This window comes from Lates calcarifer, unplaced genomic scaffold (assembly GCF_001640805.2).
Source record: "Lates calcarifer isolate ASB-BC8 unplaced genomic scaffold, TLL_Latcal_v3 _unitig_1963_quiver_745, whole genome shotgun sequence".
Taxonomy (NCBI): Eukaryota; Metazoa; Chordata; class Actinopteri; family Centropomidae; genus Lates; species Lates calcarifer.
Genome location: NW_026115881.1, coordinates 72,186 through 93,516, shown reverse-complemented (window position 1 = coordinate 93,516; position 21,331 = coordinate 72,186). Strand labels below are relative to the sequence as shown.

General features: G+C 46.1%; 4 protein-coding genes across 9 annotated transcripts; 3 read left to right on the top strand and 1 right to left on the bottom strand.

Moving 5' to 3' along the window:
• Positions 1–461: 461 nt before the first annotated feature.
• On the bottom strand, positions 462–3,959 carry LOC108891447 (enoyl-CoA delta isomerase 2). 2 transcript variants are annotated; one of them, XM_018688552.2, is made up of 11 exons: positions 3,776–3,959; positions 3,066–3,127; positions 2,755–2,858; positions 2,565–2,663; positions 2,296–2,487; positions 2,084–2,153; positions 1,897–1,999; positions 1,694–1,814; positions 1,376–1,465; positions 1,141–1,284; positions 462–1,033 (listed from the first exon to the last, which is right to left on the bottom strand). In XM_018688552.2, the coding sequence occupies exons 1-11, from the start codon at positions 3,829–3,831 to the stop codon at positions 878–880; spliced, it is 1,197 nt and encodes a 398-aa protein (XP_018544068.1). In that variant the 5' UTR covers positions 3,832–3,959; the 3' UTR covers positions 462–877. The 2 variants fall into 2 exon arrangements, with proteins under 2 accessions (XP_018544068.1, XP_018544069.1); XM_018688553.2 differs by having other exon boundaries at positions 3,066–3,162; positions 3,776–3,885.
• Positions 3,960–4,091: 132 nt separating this feature from the next.
• LOC108891448 (GTP-binding protein Rheb) lies at positions 4,092–7,812 on the top strand. Its single transcript, XM_018688556.2, has 8 exons — positions 4,092–4,291; positions 4,841–4,912; positions 4,996–5,063; positions 5,189–5,271; positions 5,541–5,597; positions 5,712–5,759; positions 6,571–6,652; positions 6,773–7,812. Exons 1-8 carry the CDS (start codon positions 4,240–4,242, stop codon positions 6,863–6,865), a joined length of 555 nt encoding a protein of 184 aa, XP_018544072.1. The 5' UTR covers positions 4,092–4,239; the 3' UTR covers positions 6,866–7,812.
• A 1,038-nt stretch (positions 7,813–8,850) lies between these two features.
• Positions 8,851–11,033, top strand: LOC108891449 (gamma-crystallin N-B). The gene is made up of 5 exons (XM_018688557.2): positions 8,851–9,081; positions 9,697–9,788; positions 10,242–10,398; positions 10,493–10,638; positions 10,818–11,033. The coding sequence occupies exons 1-5, from the start codon at positions 9,061–9,063 to the stop codon at positions 10,951–10,953; spliced, it is 552 nt and encodes a 183-aa protein (XP_018544073.1). The 5' UTR covers positions 8,851–9,060; the 3' UTR covers positions 10,954–11,033.
• Positions 11,034–11,681: 648 nt separating this feature from the next.
• LOC108891445 (NLR family CARD domain-containing protein 3) lies at positions 11,682–21,149 on the top strand. Of its 5 annotated transcripts, XM_051067732.1 has the most exons (12): positions 11,682–11,805; positions 12,167–12,321; positions 13,343–13,501; positions 14,044–14,148; positions 14,681–14,892; positions 15,119–16,949; positions 17,143–17,316; positions 17,427–17,600; positions 18,401–18,574; positions 18,965–19,138; positions 19,262–19,435; positions 19,835–21,149. In XM_051067732.1, exons 3-12 carry the CDS (start codon positions 13,374–13,376, stop codon positions 19,839–19,841), a joined length of 3,153 nt encoding a protein of 1,050 aa, XP_050923689.1. In that variant the 5' UTR covers positions 11,682–11,805; positions 12,167–12,321; positions 13,343–13,373; the 3' UTR covers positions 19,842–21,149. The 5 variants fall into 5 exon arrangements, with proteins under 5 accessions (XP_050923689.1, XP_050923687.1, XP_050923690.1 ...); XM_051067730.1 differs by lacking the exon at positions 12,167–12,321 and having other exon boundaries at positions 11,698–11,805; XM_051067731.1 differs by lacking the exon at positions 12,167–12,321 and having other exon boundaries at positions 11,699–11,805; positions 15,122–16,949.
• The last annotated feature ends 182 nt before the right edge of the window (positions 21,150–21,331 follow it).

Below are 21,331 nucleotides of genomic sequence, written 5' to 3'. Positions count from 1 at the left end.
CGAGCAGAGCGAAGCTGAAGTCTGTTTGGTCGTTTACATTTTGGAGTTTAAAGTCTGATAAAAGTTTTTCACTTCAGACTCAGAGACTCACTGAGACTCCAGCTGCTCAGGCTGTCTGGTCTCAGGTCTGCACTTTATTTCCAGGTGAGTGCTGCCACCTGGTGGATCAGCTGTGGAACTACACTGAGAACAGACCTCAGGTACCAGCAGTGAGAGGATACGCTCAGTTTAATAACTTTACACACAGGTTTCATCTGAACCTACATCATTTATCCACTGTTGTCTGCTGTGCTGGAGAGTCAGTCTGTTTCATTCATACAGAGCAGACGTTATCTCAGTTCTCACCATGAGCAGAGACCTGGAGCTGAACCAGACTCAGATCATATTCTAACTCACCACAGGCTTTTTCATACATGTCAACAGTTAGCTTCACATGTTGAAACTGAAGATTTAGATCAAACTTTCCTCTTTCAGAGACACATGATGTTTTTATTGAACAGACAGAGTTGAACATGAAGGAGCAGTGCTGCCTGTGAAGATATTACAAAGTGTTTAAGGCACTTTAACCAGCTACACACTTCAAACTGACCCTGGTGTTTCCTTCATTAGACATGATGATGTTAACAGGTGAGTTCAGCAGGTTGGTCAGTGTTGGTCACTGCTTCAACCCTGATCAGCTGATAGATTTAATCTGCTGCTGAGAGAGAGATGTTAGCATGTTAGCATTAGCTCTGAACACAGTCCACTGAGGCTGAGGGGAATGTCACTAGTTGCTAACAAAGAGCAGAGAGTTCAGTGAGTCCTGGTGTGAAATAAACTCTCCTCAGCTGGTCCTCCTCCTCCTCCTCCTCCTCCTCCTCCTCCTCCTCCTCCTCCCTCAGAGTTTGGCCTTGGCCTGGAAGAAGCTCATGACGGCGTTGAAACACTCATCCGACATCCAGCGTCCGATCAGACACTCCACCTCGGCGTCGTTCACCGCGTACAGACGCTCCTTCTCCATCGAGCGGATCAGCTGCTTCGAGAAGGCCAGAGACTGACGGAGACACCGAGAGAGAGAGGTGACGCTATGTTTATTACACACTCTGTCATGTGTGTGTTTTACAGAATAATGTGTGTGTGTGTGTGTGTGTGTGTGTTTACATTGCGGGGCAGCTTGGCGTAGGCCTTCAGTCTGGTCCAGACCTCTGACTGGAAGCTGCTGTCAGGAAAAACCTCAGTGACCAGAGCGAGTTCACAGGCCTGAGCCGCCGTCAGCTTCTTATTGAACATCAGCATCTCACTGGCCTGGACGGAGACAGACAGAGAGAGGTGATCAGATTATTACCTGTGCTTTGTCTGTGTGTGTGTGTGTGTGTGTGTGTGTGTGTGTGTGTACCTTGGCGGCGCCCATCATCTTGGGGAAGGTGTAGGAGGAGCAGCCCTCAGCGCTCTGCCCCAGCTGACTGAACGGGGTGTGGAAGGTGGCCTGAGACAGAGACGCAGATTAATGAGAGGAAACAAACAGCTGAGTGTGAGTGGGTCTGGTTCAGGTTCTGGTTCTGGTTCTGGTCGAGCTGGGTCAGACTACAGGATGTTTTTGTCAGAGCCAGGAGCTGCTGCTGGATGTTGGAGATATCAGCACAACAAGTTTGACCTCGACCAATCTTCTGGTCCCATCCTGTTTACAGGAAGTGTGTGTACAGTGTGTGTGTACCCGCTCTGACGCGTAGACCAGGTCGAAGAGTCCCAGCACGGTGACTGAGATCCCCACAGCCGGTCCGTTCACCACAGCCACCAGCGGCTTGGGGAAGTCGATGTAGGCCCTGACGTACTTCCTGTGGAGAGCAGAGGGACTGATGAAGCTACAGGAGGAGCAGTCTGACCACAGCTGCTTCACTTCACCAATACATCCATCACCTGAGCAGCTCTCCACCACGTCGGGCCATCTCCTCCACCCCCCCTCCACCTTGGAGCTGGAAGTTGGTCAGGTCGTTTCCACTGCAGTAGAAGTCCCCGGCTCCTGCAGTGAAGAGAGTGTGTGTTTGTGTGTGTGTTACCAGAGCAACAGCAACACAGCTCCCTGTTACAGTGTGTGTGTGTGTACCAGTGAAAACAGTGATGACTGAGTCGTCTTTGGCCGCCTGCTCCAGAGCTGCAATAATCTCATTGTACATCTGAAAACAGAGAGGTCAGAGGTCAGAGGTCAGAGTTTACCTTCCTGTCTGCACAGGAAGTGAGGATGTTCATCGACCTTCTTCATTTTAAAGTTAGCGTTCCTGTTTGTCCCTGACTTAGTGAAGCAGTAAACACACACACCTCGGTGGTGATGGCGTTTTTTTTGGCCGGTCGGTTCAGCTTTATGGTGGTGATGTCGTCCTCCGTGGAGACCAGCAGCGTCTTGTACGCCGCCTGGCTCCCAGCAGGCGTAGCGGCCACCGCGGCAGAGCTCGGACCTTCTGCCTCCACCAGGGAGCCAATCAGGTCGCAGTACTGCTGCCGGGCTTCGTCCTGACAGACACAGAGGGTTACTGAGGGTTGACTCAGTATCTGACAGATTAAACAGCCTGACACTGCAGCGCTCCAACCTGTGATATGGAGCCCAGAGATTTCCACGCGTCCCATTTGACCTTGTTGACAAAGTCCAGCATGCCTGGTTTGGGAGTGTTGCAGGGACCCTGAGTGGCCTGGAGGAGGACGAGTCAGTTAGTGACCAGAATAAACTGCTTGTTAATTTTAGTCCTGATGAACAGCTGGAACAGCTGGAGCTCCTCCCACCTGTTTGAAGAGAGCGTAGATCTTCAGTTTGACCTCGTTGCCGGGGTCTTTCTTCAGCGTCGACAGTTTGTTCTTCGCCTGCTCAAACTGCTCCACAGTCGCACCTGCACACACACACACACACACACACACTGTTACTGATGATCAGTAATGATGAATGAGTTTCATTATCGATGAATCTGCGTTTATGACAGATGCTGAATTCGATGCAGCAGTGATGCAGATGTGTGAGCTTTGTAGCTGCTCAGTCAGAGGCAGAGGACTGACTTTATCCAGGGGGGTCTGTCTGGATGTCTGCAGCAGATACTCACCCATCATAGGAGAGGCCGTGCTGTGGAACTTCAGACTGGGAAAGGTGGAGAATCTCACCAAGCTGGAGACACACAGGGAAACATTCAGGGCATCAAACTAAAATACACAGAGAGTTTCTGCAACACACTAATGACAGCAGAGAAAGAACATGACCTCTAAAAAATGGATGAACAGGAAGTGAACAGGTGCTGTCTGGTCGTCAGGTTATGTCAGAGCCTCTGGGGATGTGGAGCAAAGGTCACGGCTAACTTTAGCTGCTGCTGTTTAGCAGGCGAGGCCTTTTCTGTGATGACTGATCAGAGGAACAGAGTGTTATTGTCCTCTGCAGCTCTCACCTTCAGTTTTACCTCTGTCTCCCTGACTGACTGACTGACTGACTGACTGTCTCACTGACTGACTGACTGACTGACTGACTGACTGACTGTCTCCCTGACTGACTGACTGACTGACTGACTGACTGACTGATGCTGCCGTGTTAGCTTCTCCTTCATTTAGCTGCAGCTGTCTCTGAGTCCTGACAGTGAAGGTTAACAGGTAAATCTCTGACACACACCTCAGACTTTCTGACACTGCTAACGGAGCTAAGCTAACAAGCAGCTGAGCTGTGGATGTTCTAACGGCTCGGTAAAGCTGAACACCAACAATAACCGCTTCATTCATCGACACAGCGGCATGAACGTTAGCAGGACTTTAACTTTTCCTCTCTCACCTTCTCAGTTTAACAAAGCGCCAGGCAGCGGAGCAGCGCAGGGCGACGCCGGCCATTTAAACCCAGAGCCGGAGGTCCAAAGAGCAGGAGGAGGTCCAAAGAGCAGGCGGTCCAAAGACCCAGAGGACGGACTGACGTAGGGGAGAGTTAACTAGCTTAGCCGGAGCGGAGCTAACTGTTTACACGGCTGCTCCCGCCTACTCTGCCGTCTTCTGCTCTCCTATTGGCTAACGTGAAGCGTCTGCCAATCAGATGTATCCAATGAGCGAAGGCTTTTAGAACCGTGCGTCTTTTTCAAGCCAATCGGAACGCACACTCGCGACGAAGGCCCGCCTCCTTGCGTGTGGGCAGCCAATCGGCGTTGAGCGCTCCTCAGTAATGCGGTGAGTCCGGTCTGCTCCGGGAAGCGATGATGCAGGAGCTCTGATGCTCTGTCCGCACGTCTGGATGCTCGAAATAAAACCATGCCGCAGCCTAAATCCCGGAAAATCGCCGTGTTGGGCTACAGGTCGGTGGGTAAGTCCCGCTCATGTCATCTCGCTTTTCAGGCGACGTTTCACCGGGGCGCGTGTCAGTCTGAGCCACGCCACTACTGTTAGTCCATATGAAGCTCTGTCCCTCAGGAGCATGTAGACCGTCTGTCCCGTCACGGGTCCACATGAGACACGGAGACAGCGAGGGGCGGGAGGGGGGCTGTTAAATGTCTCCGGACTGAACTGACGTGAAGCCGTCCACGCAGCCGTAATTGGACGCAGGCTGGGATTGGTTAGCCAGCAGCCAATCAGATTGTGCAGGTGTGGTCCTGATGCTGCGGCAGGAAGGCCCTGTGTGGACCACATGCTCACCTGACAGTGACTCACCTGACAGGTGTGTCTCAGTGTTTTCACTACAGACCACATCAGTGCAGAGGGACGTTAAATATTTATAATGATCTTTATCTCGCTCTGTTTGTTGGTACTCGCTCATACCTGAGGGCGGGAAAAGGTGAGGACTGTAGAACGTCAGAGCAGACCTCTGAGCTGAAGAACAACATGGCTGTCACTGTGTGTTGTTGTGTGTTTGCAGGGAAGTCGTCTCTCACCATCCAGTTTGTGGAGGGACAGTTCGTCGACTCGTACGACCCCACCATAGAGAACAGTGAGTCTGCGCTCTTATTGGTCGCTCGCCGCTCTGCTTCAGCTCTGACTGCAGCTCTAACACAGTCTCTGTTTGTGTGGCAGCGTTCACCAAGACGATGACGGTGAACGGTCAGGAGTACAACCTGCAGCTGGTCGACACGGCCGGACAGGTGAGTTCCTCTGGTGTCAGTTAGCTGTTCATCATCGTTCCTGTCAAATACACAAGGAACCAGCTTCACCTGGGAGGAGATACTGAGACTGTTCCCTGCTGCTGTTTCACCTGTCTGTGCTGTAGGATGAGTACTCCATCTTCCCTCAGAGCTACACCATCGACGTCGACGGTTACATCCTCATCTACTCTGTAACGTCCTACAAAAGGTAAAACTACAGTCCAGGTGTTTCCAACAGCCTCCCTTTTTACCACCTCTGCACTGCAAGAATTATATATAAATATACTGAAAAATAAGGAACGAAAAACTGAACAAATGTTCTACAGAAGTTGATAATAGATAATGATCATAATAAAACAAAAACAAAAGTAACCCAGTGGTTTAATCCAGTTTGTTTGTGACAGTGTTAACGAGCTCAGTGAGAGCGGCTCGTTAACACTGTCGGTCAGTGTGTTGTGTGTTTTTGTGCGTCTGTAGTTTTGAGGTGGTCAGAGTGATCCATGAGAAGCTGCTGGACATGGTGGGAAACGTCCAGTACGTACACACACACACACACACACAGTCAGTTTATTATAATGTCATAATGTTTTATTGTTGATAATCTGTCTCCTGTCAGACTGAACTCTCTCTCTCTCTCTCTCTCCTCAGAGTACCAATCATTTTAGTTGGAAATAAGAAGGACTTGCACATGGAGAGGTGAGACACCTGTGACTGCACATCAGTAAATAATCATTAATCAATCAATCATTTTACACAAACTGTGTTACAAACAGAAACACCTGAACTTCCTGCTGCTGCTTCACAATAAAAGCCTTCAGAAATTTGATCTGATTGGACAAAATATCGTCCAGCTGCTTCACTCACAGGTCCAGGTCCAGGTCCAGGTTCAGGTCCAGGTTCAGGTCCAGGTTCAGGTCCAGGTCCAGGTTCAGGTTCAGGTCCAGGTTCAGGTCCAGGTTCAGGTTCAGGTCCAGGTTCAGGTTCAGGTCCAGGTCCAGGTTCAGGTCCAGGTCTGATGCTGGAAGTTTCTGAGCCAAAGGTGATGTGGTTCAAGCAGTTTGATCTTTGCAGTGGTGTCTGTTTCCTGAAGCTGCAGCTCCAGTTACTGAGTGTGTGTGTGTATGTGTGTGTGTGTGTGTGTGTGTGTGTGTGTGTGTGTGTGTGTGTGTGTGTGTGTGTGAGACTCTGCAGACTGATCTGAGATCCAATTAGAGCAGCGAGAAAAAGCTCTTACAGCAGAAAGGACAGACAGGATGGAGAGAACAGGGAGGAGAGGGTGGGAAGGATTGAAGGGATGAAAAAGGGAGGAGGAGAAAGAAGAGAAGAGAATCAGCACCAAGTTAAGTCAAACACGGCGGTGTCCCGGTCAGTCTTCATTAAACAACAGGTTCATTAGTGACACTTCTGTTAAAGGCAGGGAGGCAAAGAAGCAACAGAAGCTGCAGGAAGCTACAGGACATCTGTTTGTTGTTGTTGTTGTTGTTGTTGTGTTGTTGTTGTTGTGTAGGGTGATCAGTTTCGAGGAGGGCAAAGCTCTGGCAGAGTCGTGGAACGCCGCCTTCCTCGAGTCTTCAGCCAAAGAAAACCAGGTGAGGTCAGACACACAGCTGCAGTGCTGCCCTCTGCAGGCAGACAGCTGCACCTGCAGGAGCAGACAGAGGGAGGTCATCAGGTGCTAACTGACCTCTCCTGCCTCCTCCTCCTCTCAGACGGCGGTGGAGGTGTTCAGGAGGATGATCCTGGAGGTGGAGAAGATGGAGGCGGGTCAGCCGCAGAATCGGACTCCCTGCTCTATGATGTAGCTTCCAAAAACCTCGCCCCCCCATCACCGTCCACTGCAGCGACTGACGGCCCAGCAGGCAGCAGAGACCAGCTCCGAGGTCCAGTTACTGTGTTAACTGCTTCCATGTTAGTCCTGTCTTCTGTTGACTCGTCATGAAGAGCTCACACCAAACTCTGTTCAAAAAGTCCCTGATTTAATGATTTAATGATGATCTGCACAGTGGGAAACTAAAACACATGTTTTCTGTCCATGAGCACAAAGAAGCACTGTTAAAGCCTCATGGGAAATGTAGTTGTTAAATGCCAACAGAATAATCCCTGTTTTATCCTCTGTTAAACCTGAGGACACAGAAACCTGCTCCACACTCAGTGCTGATGTTTCAGACTGAACTGTGAACTGTAGATTTTGAACATCAGCAGTGAGCTGGATGTTTGAGGGTTCGGACTCTGCTGAGTTTACAGGGACTGTGTTAAATATTGATTTTTGAATAACGTCCCGCTCTGTGAAAATACAGCAGAGGGCAGTAGTGAGGGGGTTGAAAGGTGATTTTATTTCACTTTCACACACTGAGCATTTGTAACAGGCATCAGGTCTTCTCTCACAGCTTCAGGGTAGTGGCTAATTTGCAAGACGACACTAAATGAACAGATTTTCAAATGGGGTTTGGTTTGATGTCTGCTGTATATCAAGGACCTGGAATAAAACATTTGACTGGAGCAAAGGCCAGAAAATATTCAGATGGAGAATGCATGAATTAAGGAAGAAAGCTGTAATCACGACTGGATTTATTCACATTATTCAGCAGTTTATCACTGTTTTTATTTATTGACCACATGTTGATCAGGACACTGCTGCTCCCCTCACCTCATCACTCTTCTATTAAAACCCTTTTATATGTGAAGAAAAGAGATCTTTGTGTTTCTATGATTGTTCTCATTAAAGCTCTGTTCTGTTGTTTGGCTAAAACCTGCTCTGTGTGTTTTCACTGAGAAACCAGTGTCGGCCATCTTGGCTCTCTGCTCTCCCTCTCTGCCTCGCTCAGACTCACCTGTCCTCAGGTTCCTCAAGGAGGAGAGAGGAGGACGGGAGAGTCGGTTGCTATGGTAACAGGATCTCCTGACCTGAGATAAGAGTCAGGATTTGATTCAGTTAAACCAAAGTGACTGTCTCAGTGAATATCATCATCCATCATGTGAAATAAATGTGAAATATGAGCTGCAGCCTCTCAGCTGTGACGGTTCACTGTTGTTTAAAGCAGCTTTAAAAACAGCTCCTGATGATTCTTTCAGTTCATTAACAGACTGACTGTTGCAGCTCCACCGGGGTCATATCCAGTGCGACCAGCGGGGGGCAGTGCAGCATCAGGACCTGACACCGACCCACAGCGTCTGATGGTGAGTGTGAACAGGTGGGTCAACAGCAGCCAATCAGAGCTCACTCTGAGCTCCAGGTTTTATGTGAGAAGATCAGCCAGATGAGAAGCATCTGAAGTCAGAGTGTTTGTTCTGTTCTTATATTGTTTCTACAGAAGCTCACACACACACACACACACACAGAGCAGCTCAGCTTTAAATGAATCCTGTTACAGGAGTGAGAGCAGCAGTTACCTGATGCTTCAGCACCACCGTGGATCTGTTGGTCTTTGGCTTAAAGCTTTGAAATGAGCTTTAAATGTGAGGTTTCTAACATGTAGATCAAACCAGCTGCACCTGTACACTGCTGCTGCTTTAATACATCTCACTGAGAAGAATTCTGTTTGTGATGGAGCACGTTTAACCTCCTCCTCCATCTGTGTGTGTGTGTTGGTCACAGTGAAGACAGAACTGAGCCTCGGCTTTAGCTCCTGTGTGTGATGATGCTGTGATCAGTGTGTATAAGAGCTCTGACAGTAGCTCTGTGCGTCTGTCTGTCTCTATAGAAGCAGTGGTATGTGCAGTATCATTGACCTGCAAAGCTCCGGCCAAGCACATTCTATTGAGCCAACACACACACACACACACACACAGCAGAATCAGCAGACACATCAGGATGAAGGGAAAGCGTCGAGGCAGCAGAAACCTTTAAAGCCTCGCCTTTTGTCCGCCGGGTCCAGACCTCGCCCCTCGCTCGCCCCTCGCTCGCCCCCCTGCCGTATATATTGGGGTGTCCAACTTTTTCTCTGTTACACTGTGTGTGTGGTTGTGGGCCAGGTTGGACGACATCCAGTGGGCTAAAATGTCGCAGTACTCTGGAAAGGTGAGTAGCACGAGGCGGCTGCAGGACGCTGGTGGAGAAATGAAAGGGTTAAAAGGTGGAGAGTCGATCCAGACTTTACTCCAGTCTGGATCGACAGGGTCCTGAATCTGAACTACACTCTGACAGGTCATTCATGGGTCTGATGTGTCGGAGGTCAGATGATTAAATTGCTTGGTTTTTGAATGGAGTTTGGTGTGATGTTCCTGTTACTGAGCAGCTGCAGCTCTGAGGGAAACATTCTGTTTATTCATCACAAAGTTTTAACGTTGAGGATGACGGTGTTTTATTTTGAAAAGCAGACAGCTGTTGAGTTTTCAGCAGAAACATCTGGAACTTTAACAAAATAAAAGTTAAGTTGAACCTGGATGACCTCTTACTGACTGAACAGGGTTCTGACCTCTGACCTCTGACCTCTGTAGTTGGCTTTGTTCAGCTGCTCTTTGTTTCTGCTCTGACACAGAAGAACATTTGTTTTTGCTGTAGAATCAGACCTGTGGTGTTTGTTGTTCCCTGTGAGAGGGAGGATGAAAACAGAGCCCAGGTGTGTGTGTGTGTGTGTGTGTGTGTGTGTGTGTGTGGAGACAGCAGATACAGCACTGATCTTTTTTCCTGCAGATTACCTTCTATGAGGGGAAGTGCTTCACCGGCAGGAAGCTGGAGGTCAGAGGAGACTGTGATAACTTCCAGGACCGCGGCTTCATGAACAGGTGACACACGAACGCACCTTCACCTCTTCACACTTTAAATCCTCGTCTTACTGAGTCTGGTAGCTGGGACACTGGTGACCATCTAACAGAGGACGTATCTACAGCTGATGGAGGAGCAAACGCTCTCTCTCTCACTGCCAGACTCCATAGAGAAAAACAGGGATTTAACCAGGAGCTGCTGGAATACCACTGCCTCCATCTGTTAGTGTGTCTGTGTTACTGTGAGACTTTCAGTGGTGGAAGAAGTAATCAGATACTTTACTGAAGTAAAAGTACCACACAGTAACACAGACACACTAACAGATGGAGGCAGTGGTATTCCAGCAACTCCCAGTAAAATCCCTGTTTTTCTCTATGGAGTCTGGCAGAGATATATAGAGATGTTTCTGGTTTAAGGGTTGGTTCTCTCTGCCTCAGTAACACTGGAGCCTGATCCCTCGTGTGTGTTTTCAGGGTGAACTCCATCCGTGTGGAGAGCGGAGCCTGGATCTGCTACGACCACCCTGACTTTAAGGGCCAGCAGTACATCCTGGAGCACGGAGAGTACCCAGAGTTTCAGAGGTGGAACTCCCACAACGACCACATGGGATCCTGCAAGCCCATCCGCATGGTAACCACCTCTGACAGGGTTTATGCTCTTTAATATTCATTGACTGGTCCAGGCTGAGGTAAATCAAAGACCTGACTCCGTCTCTCTCCATCAGCACGGAGAGCACTACCGCATCGAGCTGTTCGAGGGCTGTAACTTCTCCGGTCAGTGTGTGGACATCTGCGACGACTGTCCCTTCCTGCAGAGCCGCGGATTCTCCAAGAACTGCATCAACTCGGTCAAGGTCTACGGAGACGGAGCGTGAGTTCAACACACACACACGTTTATTCTCAGCCTGTGATGACAGTAAACTGAGCACATCTTATGTTTGTGACGTGGACGTGTTACAGTCCAAACACTCCAGAGAAGCAGCAGATCAGTGGATGATGAGGTTGTGTGTGTTGTGTGTGAGTCTGACCACATGTCTCCTCCGTCCTCAGCTGGGTGATGTACGAGGAGCCAAACTTCCGTGGCCGCATGTACATCGTGGAGCGTGGAGACTACTGCAGCCATAACGAGTGGCAGGCCCAGAACCCCAACATCCAGTCCATCCGCAGAGTCGTCAACTACTTCTAAACCCCCAGCTCTGACCTCTGACCTCTGACCCCAAACTCCTGTGACTCTTACCACTGCTGTAATCATGTACAATAAATAAACCCAAACTAAAAGAAGAAAACAGGTTTTTTATCAAACACTTTCTGTGTGTGTGTTGTTTTGTGTGACCGCTGAATATTTACACTGATGGTTCCCAAACTGAGGGTCGGGGCCCAGCCAGGGGTCGCAACATGAATCTGAGGGAAGCAGAGGAAACATGTTCCTTCCAATCTTTGCTTTTTCTGCTCATAGATTTCTGAATAACTTTAATGTAAACAGGAGAAAAGAACCAGTGGTTAAACTGCTCACTCACAGTGAACACATCCACAACTGATGATGATGATGACACACCCCCCTTATTCCAACTCATTCAGCTGAAAATGAATTTACCAAAAGATAAAGTGTGATTTATAACCAACCACTTCAACAAATCCTCCAACAAACAGCAGCTCAGCCCCGAGCCCAGCCTGCATGGATAAGGTCACCAATAATCAGACTGATCAATCAAACTGAAATCATTGATTTAAATGCTGTTTGCAGCAGAGATAGGTTATCAACAGTTTGATATCTTCTGAATCTGAGGAATAGTTGTAAATAACCTCCATATGGTTTGTTTCCTTATTAAATAGATGTAAAGTTTTTTTTTAGGTGCTTTTATTTTTTGTACTTCCCGTGGAGTTTATTTTGAAAGGATCGTAGTCGGAAGTGATAACCGTTAACTGACAGTAACGGTAAACTTAACAGAAACGGTAACTCCCGGTGTTTTATGTTTAAATTAAAGGCTGTGTGGGAGAGGTGAATGATTTATTTTTCTTCAGTCGAAGAGGAAACAAGGTGAGTTTAATTATTTCACCTGTCTGTCAGTATTTTGAGTTAATGTTTAAAATCAGTTCGCTAAGTTTTCGTTGTTAGCAAAGAAATGTAACGTTAGCGTTAACGGTCACTTTGGAGCTGGTTTTTATTTTCCCTCTTTGTTGTTGGACTTTTCTGTCTGTCAGCTCTTCCGTTGGTTTATTGAAGTTTCAGTGAAGTGAAGGAATAATATGTGTTAGACTATAAGTTTAGACTTGTCTTGGTTCAGTCTGAAGCTACATTATCGTCCAGTCCAGTATTTTTAGGTTTTAGCTTCTGTGAACTGTAATAACTTTGAGCCCGAGGAAGAAGGTGACGTGGATGGACTTTGATATCATTACAGTGACTGGTAACTTCCGCCTTCACCTGTGCGCGCTCCCGCGAGGGACGGGTGGGGCTCGGTAGTGCTTCTAACAGAGACACAGAAGAGGACCGAGAGAGAAGTTTTAATCGTGGGTGTGATGAAGGTGTGAAGGTTTCTGTGGTCAGAAGAAGCTGGTGAGTTTTCTCTTCGTTACCTCCGACACCTTTCATGTTAAAGTGAGCGCGTGGAGAGGCGGGAAGAGAAGCTGAGTGAGGAAACACTGCAGTGTGTTAAAGACTCAGAGTCTCTGTTCACACCTGGTCCACGAGCCTGAGCTATGAAGCGACTTTAACCTCCTCTGGTTTAACACAGGGTCATCAGAGGAAGTCAGGGTTGACAAACTCTCGTGTTAAACGGTGCGACGGTGGTTAAGATGTCGGTCTGTTGAGTCTGTATTAACTGTGATTAGTTAGTGTCTAGTTTGTGTGTGTGCGTGCATAAATGGGAGAGGTGTGGTTTAATGGTTCGTTTCCAAAAAACAAACGTTAATTCTGTCGGTTTATGAGGAATTCAAAGAGGGTTCAGAAAGTTCTTAACTTAAATTCCCGCTCACACTTCGAGCTGGAAGTGATGATAGTAAACTGTGAACGACTTTAAATGGAGATTATTAAACCGTTTGTCTCCGTTAGGAGCGGCTGGCCGTTGTTGTGCAGATTTTACGGAGGCGAACCTGTTGTGTTCGCGCGAACAGAGACGAAGTCGCGTCAGTTGAAGTAGATAAAGAGTAAAACCTGGAGAGAAAAGTAGTTTCTCCTGAGTTTTCTGTGACTCCAGCAGCTACAGAGAAAATCACAGATTCAAAGATTTGTAACAAGAGAAGAGGAGACAGAGAGAGGGGGACTGAAAGTGAAAGTATGACGTCAGTCCAGACGCCATTTTAACTCCGCAGCAGGAGGAGAAACAGGAAGTGATCAGAGTGTTAATATCAGGTCTAGAAATAATGATTCATCTCATCATTGATTAATCTGCTGAGTTTATCTGTTTAATCTGTTAATCTGTATTTTAGAAAAATAACCTCCCAATATAAAGTCACAGTGTCTCAGCCTGAGGTCACATCTTCACAAGTTGTTTCATTTTTGTGGTTTTAATTTTATAAATGTGTAATTAATCAGACATTTCTGGGAACTGACTGGGTTTATTTCACTGTGTCTCCAGTGTTACAGGTTTCCCTCTCAGACCAGAGAAGATGAATGATTTGGAGGAAGAGGAGGACAGAGCAGAGTCCCCAGGATCCATCTGTCTCTCTATGAAGAGTGACTGGTCCAGAGAACCTCCACTATTCTTCAGTAATGAACCTGGACCCTCAGACACAGAGTAAGAGACTGTTTCTACTGTGAACTGAGCTGAAGATGATTCAGAGTTCAGATGTATTTCTTTAGTTGTAGAAATAGGTGTTCTAGAAAAATAAATAATCCTATGCCTCTGTTAAAAATAAATTAAAGCTTAATTGACTCATTTCTCCTGCAGTGTTAATTTGAGCTAATGTGGCTCCCTCAACAGTGACTTTACTGTTGGTGCAGGACCAGTCATTGTCCTGTGATCTATCTACGTTACTGACACAGTTTGAAATGATAATAGTGATTTATGGAGCAGTCAGCAGACGAGTCTGACACTGACTCTCATAGAAACTCCAGTTATTTTACCAACTTGGAACCAGATCCAAAATGGAACCAGTAAGTGGAGCCCAACCCCAGGAGCAGGGACTGGAAATGTCTTTAACCACCCTGCTGAATGTTATTGATCACCACTGACTGATCAGTCCAGCAGGAGGTTTAAGGTCTGAGAGAAGCAGGTTTAAAATCTGTTCAAATCTTTGTACAAGTGTTAATATGTGTAAATACATGTTGTTTCCACAGATGGAGAGCAGTGTCCACAGGATCCACCTGTCTCTCTATGAAGAGTGACTGGTCCAAAGGACTTCCTCCAAACTTCAGTAATGAACCTGGACCCTCAGACACAAAGTAAGAGACTGTTTCTACTGTGAACTGAGCTGAAGATGATTCAGAGTTCAGATGTATTTTTTTGTAGTAGAAATAGGTGTTCCAGTATGAAATACCATTTACGTCAATAAATAAGTAAATAGATAAATAATCCTATGAAATAAGCTCTGCCTCTGTTAAAAATAAATTAAAGCTTTATTGACTCATTTCTCCTGCAGTGTTAATTTGAGCTAATGTGGCTCCTTCAACAGTGACTTTACTGTTTGTAAAACACAGAGGCGCCATGATCCAGTCTACAAGATGAAGCAGCTCAGATCAATGATTCTTCAGACACAGAGCTGGTCTTGTTTTCATTGACACAGTCAGAGCTGTTCTTCTCCTGTGATCTCCTGATCTGTGACTCCAGCTGCTTCACAGAGGAACTGATGATGAAGCTCTGAATCTGGATCACTGCAAATAATATACAGACTATAGATCACAGAGCTGCAGTCAACCTGTGAGTTCTCCACCACTGATGGAACGTGTTATGATGAATGTGTTGATGTCTTCACAGAGAGGAGGAGCAGCTGTCCTGCTGTTCTTTGTGTCAGGACGTCCTGAAGGATCCAGTCTCTACCAGCTGTGGACACTGGTTCTGCAGACAGTGCATCACCTCAGACTGGGACCAGTCTGGTTCATCAGGAGACTCCTCCTGTCCCCAGTGTGGGAAAAGACCAAGACCAGGACCTGGACTGCAGACAGCCAGTCAGACCAGCACTGTACAAAGTAAGACTGAACATGTGTCTGCTGATGTCATCATTTCTGAAAACAGGACTTGTTGTTTTCTACAGAGTCATTTGTTCTATCACACAGCTCTGACATTTAAGATGATTCTAAAGAGCACAACATGAAAAAGCTTTTCTCTGCTTGTCTTTAGTTTTTCTGTAGCTGATGAAAAGAATCATCAGATTGTCAGTTTGTCTTTAGTCTGACAGTGTTTGTTGTCTTTGAGCAGATAGTGGTCTGCAGGAGGTTTTAGATGAACATCAGATCAGTCTGAGGAGGAGATGTGAACGTGTGACTGAAGGAACTGATGGAACAGGAAGTAGAACCCTCCTCAACAGGATCTACACTGAGCTCTACATCACAGAGGGACAGAGTGAAGAGGTTAATACCCAACATGAGGTGAGGCAGCTGGAGACAGCTTCCAAGAAGAAGACCCTCCATGACACTCCAATCAGGTGCCAGGACGTCTTTAAAGCCTTACCTGACCAACAGAGACACATCAGAGTGGTTCTGACCAACGGCGTCGCTGGTGTTGGAAAAACCTTCTCAGTGCAGAAGTTCACTCTGGACTGGGCAGAGGGCTCGGAAAACCAAGATGTCAGTCTGCTGGTTCTGCTTTCGTTCAGGGAGCTGAACCTGATCAGAGATGAGCAGTACAGTCTTCTCACGCTGCTCCATGTTTTCCATCCAACATTACAGAAGGTCACAGCAGAGAAGCTGGCTGTCTGTAAAGTTCTGTTCATCTTTGACGGCCTGGATGAAAGCAGACTTTCACTGGATTTCATCAACAGGAAGGTTGTGTCTGACGTCACACAGAAGTCATCAGTCAACGAGCTGCTGACAAACCTCATCCAGGGGAATCTGCTTCCCTCGGCTCTGGTCTGGATAACTTCCAGACCTGCAGCGGCCAATCAGATCCCTCCTTCATGTGTTGACAGGGTAACAGAAGTACGAGGCTTCACTGACCCACAGAAGGAGGAGTACTTCAGGAGGAGATCCAGTGATGAAGAGCTGTCCAACAGAACCATCTCACACATCAAGACCTCCAGGAGCCTCCACATCATGTGTGGAGTCCCAGTCTTCTGCTGGATCACTGCTACAGTTCTGGAGCACATGTTGACTACAGAGCAGAGAGGAGAGCTGCCCAAGACCATGACTGACCTGTACTCACACTTCCTGCTGGTTCAGACAAAGAGGAAGAAGAACAAGTACCATGAGGGACATGAGACGAGTCCACAGGAGCTGACGGAGGCTGACAGGGAAGTTCTTCTGAAGCTGGGGAGGCTGGCGTTTGAACATCTGGAGAAAGGAAACATCATGTTCTACCAAGAAGACCTGGAGCAGTGTGGTCTTGATGTGACAGAGGCCTTGGTGTACTCAGGACTTTGTACAGAGATCTTCAAAAGAGAGAGTGTGATCTTCCAGAAAACAGTCTACTGCTTTGTTCATCTGAGCGTTCAGGAGTTTCTGGCTGCAGTCTACATCTTCCACTGTTTCACCAACAGGAACACACAGGTACTGAAGGACTTCCTGGAAGATAGCGATTCTGATGATTCATTCATTGAAGATGACATGGACACTGACCATTACTCATCCATAAATAATTTCCTGAGGGGAGCCATGGAAAAATCTCTTCAAAGTAAAAATGGCCACCTGGACCTGTTTGTTCGCTTCCTTCATGGCCTCTCTCTGGAGTCCAACCAGAGACTCTTAGGAGGTCTGCTGGGTCAGACAGAGAACAGTCCAGAAATCATCCAGAGAGTCATCAACAACCTGAAGAGGATGGACACATATGACATCTCTCCTGACAGAAGCATCAACATCTTCCACTGTCTGATGGAGATGAACGACCACTCAGTTCATCAGGAGATCCAAGAGTTCCTGAAGTCAGAGAACAGATCAGAGCAGAGACTCTCTGGGATCCAGTGCTCAGCTCTGGCCTACATGCTGCAGATGTCAGAGGAGGTTCTGGATGAGCTGGACCTGAAGAAGTACAGAGCATCAACAAAGGGAAAACAACGATTGATTCCAGCAGTGAGAAACTGCAGAAAAGCTCAGTAAGTGCTGATGTAGTCTTGTGGGGCCAGAGAGTTTGTGTAGTTAATATTGTTTTTGTGTTATGTAAATAAGTTAAATTTAAATTTCATTTCTGTTCCAGAATGTTGTGCAGTTTAGCATCTAGGATTTTTCAGATCTGCCAAAGGTTTCTTATGATTCACTGATCATTGCATATTTTATCTGTATTCATAGACTTTCTGGCTGTGAACTGTCAGTCATACACTGTAACACCATAGCCGCAGCTTTGAAGTCAAACCCCTCCCACCTCAGACAACTTGACCTGAGTGACAATTATCTGGAGAATCTAGGAGTGGAGGTGGTCTCTGCTGGACTGGAGAGTCCACACTGTAGACTGGAGACTCTGAGGTCAGTTCACTTAGTGTTTTATTTCATACTGTCTTGATTTTGTGTTTTTTACCTGAGCAGCAGGGTTTCTCTAATACATGTCTGATGCCATATTTATCTTGCAATTACAGACTTGATAACTGCGAATTGACACCGTCCAGCTGTTCTTCTCTGGCCTCAGCTCTGAAGTCCAACCCCTCCCATCTGAGAGACCTGGACCTGAGTCACAACAAGCTGCAGGATTCAGGAGTGAAGGAGCTGTGTGGTTTTCTGCAGAGTCCAGACTGTAGACTGGAGACTCTGAGGTAGAAATTTAATATTATGTTTTAATGCTAGCAGAACTACTAATTCAAGCCTGTTTGGTTACAAATTAAAGGGGCCTCGGATTGAACCTGTGAAATTTGGCGCAGATTGGACAAAATATTTTTGAGTTACATGAGCTTCCTGATTCATGGCCAGACATGAAATTTGACTCGAAATTTGAGGTCACAACCTTTGACAACAACAAAAACCGAATTTTGTCCACCTGGGACAAACTAAGCCTAATGGCAAGGGGTTTTTGAAAAATTTTGGGGCACACTATTGAGCCATTTTGCTACTCCCATGAACAAGACGCATGTAAGTGTGTTCAGGGCGGGACTCTTATCAAATACGTCAAGTTTGGGCCAAATTGGACATTTAATACCTAAGTTACCACTCCATGGAGAAGCATCATATCCTCCACACTGCTACAGACCTCACAGTTTTCACAGTAAGACATGAAGGTCTAAAGGCTTTCCTGACCACACTTGATGGTGAAAGTTGAGGTGCTGTAACAGCCACACCCTTCAACGATGACTCGGGCTTTTGATAACTTTTAATCACAAAGAGTATACTGACCGAGTTTGAGGTTGATATGAGAAAGTCACTAGGAGGAGAATGTTCAAATACTATGTCCCCAAATGGCGTAAAATGAACGAAATTTGCATATTAAGATGAAAATGTATAAACAATGGATGTGATAAGTGCAAAGTTAGCACAACCCATAGAACCACAATAGCCACATTAATGGGAGGCACTCCAGGTTGAGGTAAACCAGTTATCTTTTTATTTGTCCTTTATTCAGGTTGAAGAACTGCAGTTTGTCAGAGATCAGCTGTTCTTCTCTGGTCTCAGCTCTGAAGTCCAACCCCTCCCATCTGAGAAAACTGGACCTGAGTGAGAACGACCTGCAGGATTCAGGAGTGAAGGATCTGTGTGGTTTTCTGCAGAGTCCAGACTGTAGACTGGAGACTCTGAGGTAGGGGATCTGTTTGCTGTTTTGATACTCTATACAGAGCTCACTGTTCAATACACTCAAGATACATCTAAAGATATATTTAATGAAGAAAGAATGAAAACAGATATTAGAGTTCTTATTTTTTTCCTTCTTAATGTAAACTGCAGAAATAAAATCCTGATGAGAGAGGAATCCACTCTCCAGACACTGTTTCAGTGTCAAGATGAAGATGATCTGTTCACCAGAGTTATTTCGTACAGCGCAGTGTGATCACTCAGAAATGTAATAGATTATTTCAGGACACAACGCTCACTTCATCAGTCACATCACGATACAGTTACATCCCTACCACCTTACTTGCACATATAAATATGCAATGCTGTTTTCAACTCACGTCCTTCTCTTGTGCAGGTTGTCAAAGTGCTCTGTCACACATGAAAGGTGTGTTTGTCTGGCCTCAGTTCTGAAGTCTGGATCCTCCCATCTGAGAGAACTGGACCTGAGCAGAAACAAGTTGAAAGATTTAGGAGTGAGGAAGCTGTGTTTTGGACTGAATAGTACCAACTGCAGACTGGAGACTCTTGGGTTAGTCCATTGTCATCTCTCTCTTATCGATGGTCTGTCTTCAAAAAAACAAAGGCTTAAAATGATTTCTAGCACGCTGATGATGTAATACATTTCATCTTTTTTTATCTGTATTCTGCGCAGGCTTCGAGGCTGTGGGCTGTCAGAGATCAGCTGTTCTTCTCTGGTCTCCGCTCTGAAGTCCAACCCCTCCCATCTGAGAGAACTGGACCTGAGCAGAAACGACCTGAAGGATTCAGACCTGAAGCCTCTGTTAGATCTTGTGGAGGACCCAGACTACAGACTGCAGACTGTGAGGTCAGTATCTGGAGTCAGTCCATGCTGCTTCCATCAGTATTGTCCTAAACACAGTTAGTATCAGAGCAGAGATCCAGTGTTTCCTGTAAAGCTGGGACCTTCTCAGTGGCTGCTTTCCTCAGTGAAGCTGTGAGAGGAGAATGGTGACAGGCTTCAGGATTGGACAGAAAGACAGAGAGACAGAGAACAGTCAGCCAATCAGATCAGCCAGAAGCTGGTTGTGATGATGTGTTTGAGTTGATGTGAAGACGACTGTTGTTGTTGTGTTGATGTGTTGAGGAAATAAAGCTGGATTCCAGCTGACAGCCTCACAGCATGTACAGAGACAGTGGTCCTCATTCATCAAACTGTGGAAGCAGCAGATCTGATCTGACACTGTTTGTTGTCTCATTTCAACAGGAAATAAAGTGCTGAGTCATCAAGGTGAGAGTCTGTGTCTGGTCCATGTTACTGGGAGGTAGAGTGGAGAGGAGAGCTTCTTCCAGCAGTGACTGACAGAGAAATCAGAGGAAGTGGAGATGACTCTCAGTGCTGCAGTCTGAACTGATCTGAGAACAGCTCCACTGTCAGACACAGAGTCCAGTCCACCATCATCCCTGTGTGTTCCTCTGGATCTGACAGAGGATCATCAGTGTATCTGGACTCTGCTGCTGCTCTGTCCTTCTACACAGTCACTGCAGACACACTCACACTCCTCCTCCTCTTCCTCCTTCTCCTCCTCCTCCTCCTCCTGGTTACAGAACATTCAGAAAGTGTTTGTCTGCTGTGTCTGTGGTCTGAGAACAGCCTCATACAGCTCATCATATTCCTCAGAGATCAGTGAACTCAACAACAAACACTGATGTGGAGCATTGATCATATTCTCATTTACTGTTTTTGATATTTACATTTTATCAAGTAAAGCAAATATTTTCAGGTCATTTGTTTCAAATCTGAATCTCTGTAACACGCTGAAAGATGTAATATAAGATTTAATTTAGTTCTTATAATGGAACATACTGTCGTCTGTCTAATTCAGCATCATGCACATGTTTTTAGTTTATTATCATTCATTCATTGATCTGCTGATAAATGATCAGGTCTGTAGTTTCTCTCTCATCAGTAACAGCATCATTCAGTTTCATATATCATCTTGTTTGATGTTGTAACTGATCATGGTTAAAGGTGAAGATGAGATTTGTCCTCAGGATTTTCACCTTAAATCATTTAGAGTCTGATGAGAAAATGATTTCTTGTTCTGAGACAGAGGAGGAGGAGTGAGTCCTGATTGGCAGAGAGCTCTGTGACCACGCCTCCAACTGTGACATCACTCCTCAGATAAAACTGGTTTTTACCACAGAACTTTCCTCATGAAGCTTCCAGTGAGTTTATATAATCTCTGTGTCTTTACTTTGATCATAAATCAGAATAAGTCCCATTTTAACAAGGTGTTTTATTACCTGTCTGCCTCCATGCAGCAGGTGAGCTCTGCTGAACACTGACGGATTGACTTCTTTAAACACACCAGAGCTGAGCTGAGTAACTAGAGTAACTAAGTACTGTAACAGATTACTGCTGTATTAACTTTAATGAGTTTTATTGGTTTGTTGTGTTTGTTCTTTTTTTCTGTAATTTGACCAAGTTTTTTGTTTTGTTTTATCAGTCTTCGTTGTGTTGCTCATTTTATTTTATGTTTAATTTTATTTTACTCTCGGTAATAAAATAATTCTAATTATTTAGGTGGTAAAACATTATTTTATTACTCTGTTTATTTTATTTATTTATTTAATTTCATTGCTTTGTGTCGTTTGGTCGAACTTTATTATAAAATCATCAGGACGTTTGACCCTCGTGCGGCGCCGTAGCAGATCAAAGATCGTCTATTCTTCAGAGACGCCGAGCTTCTCTCGTGTCTTC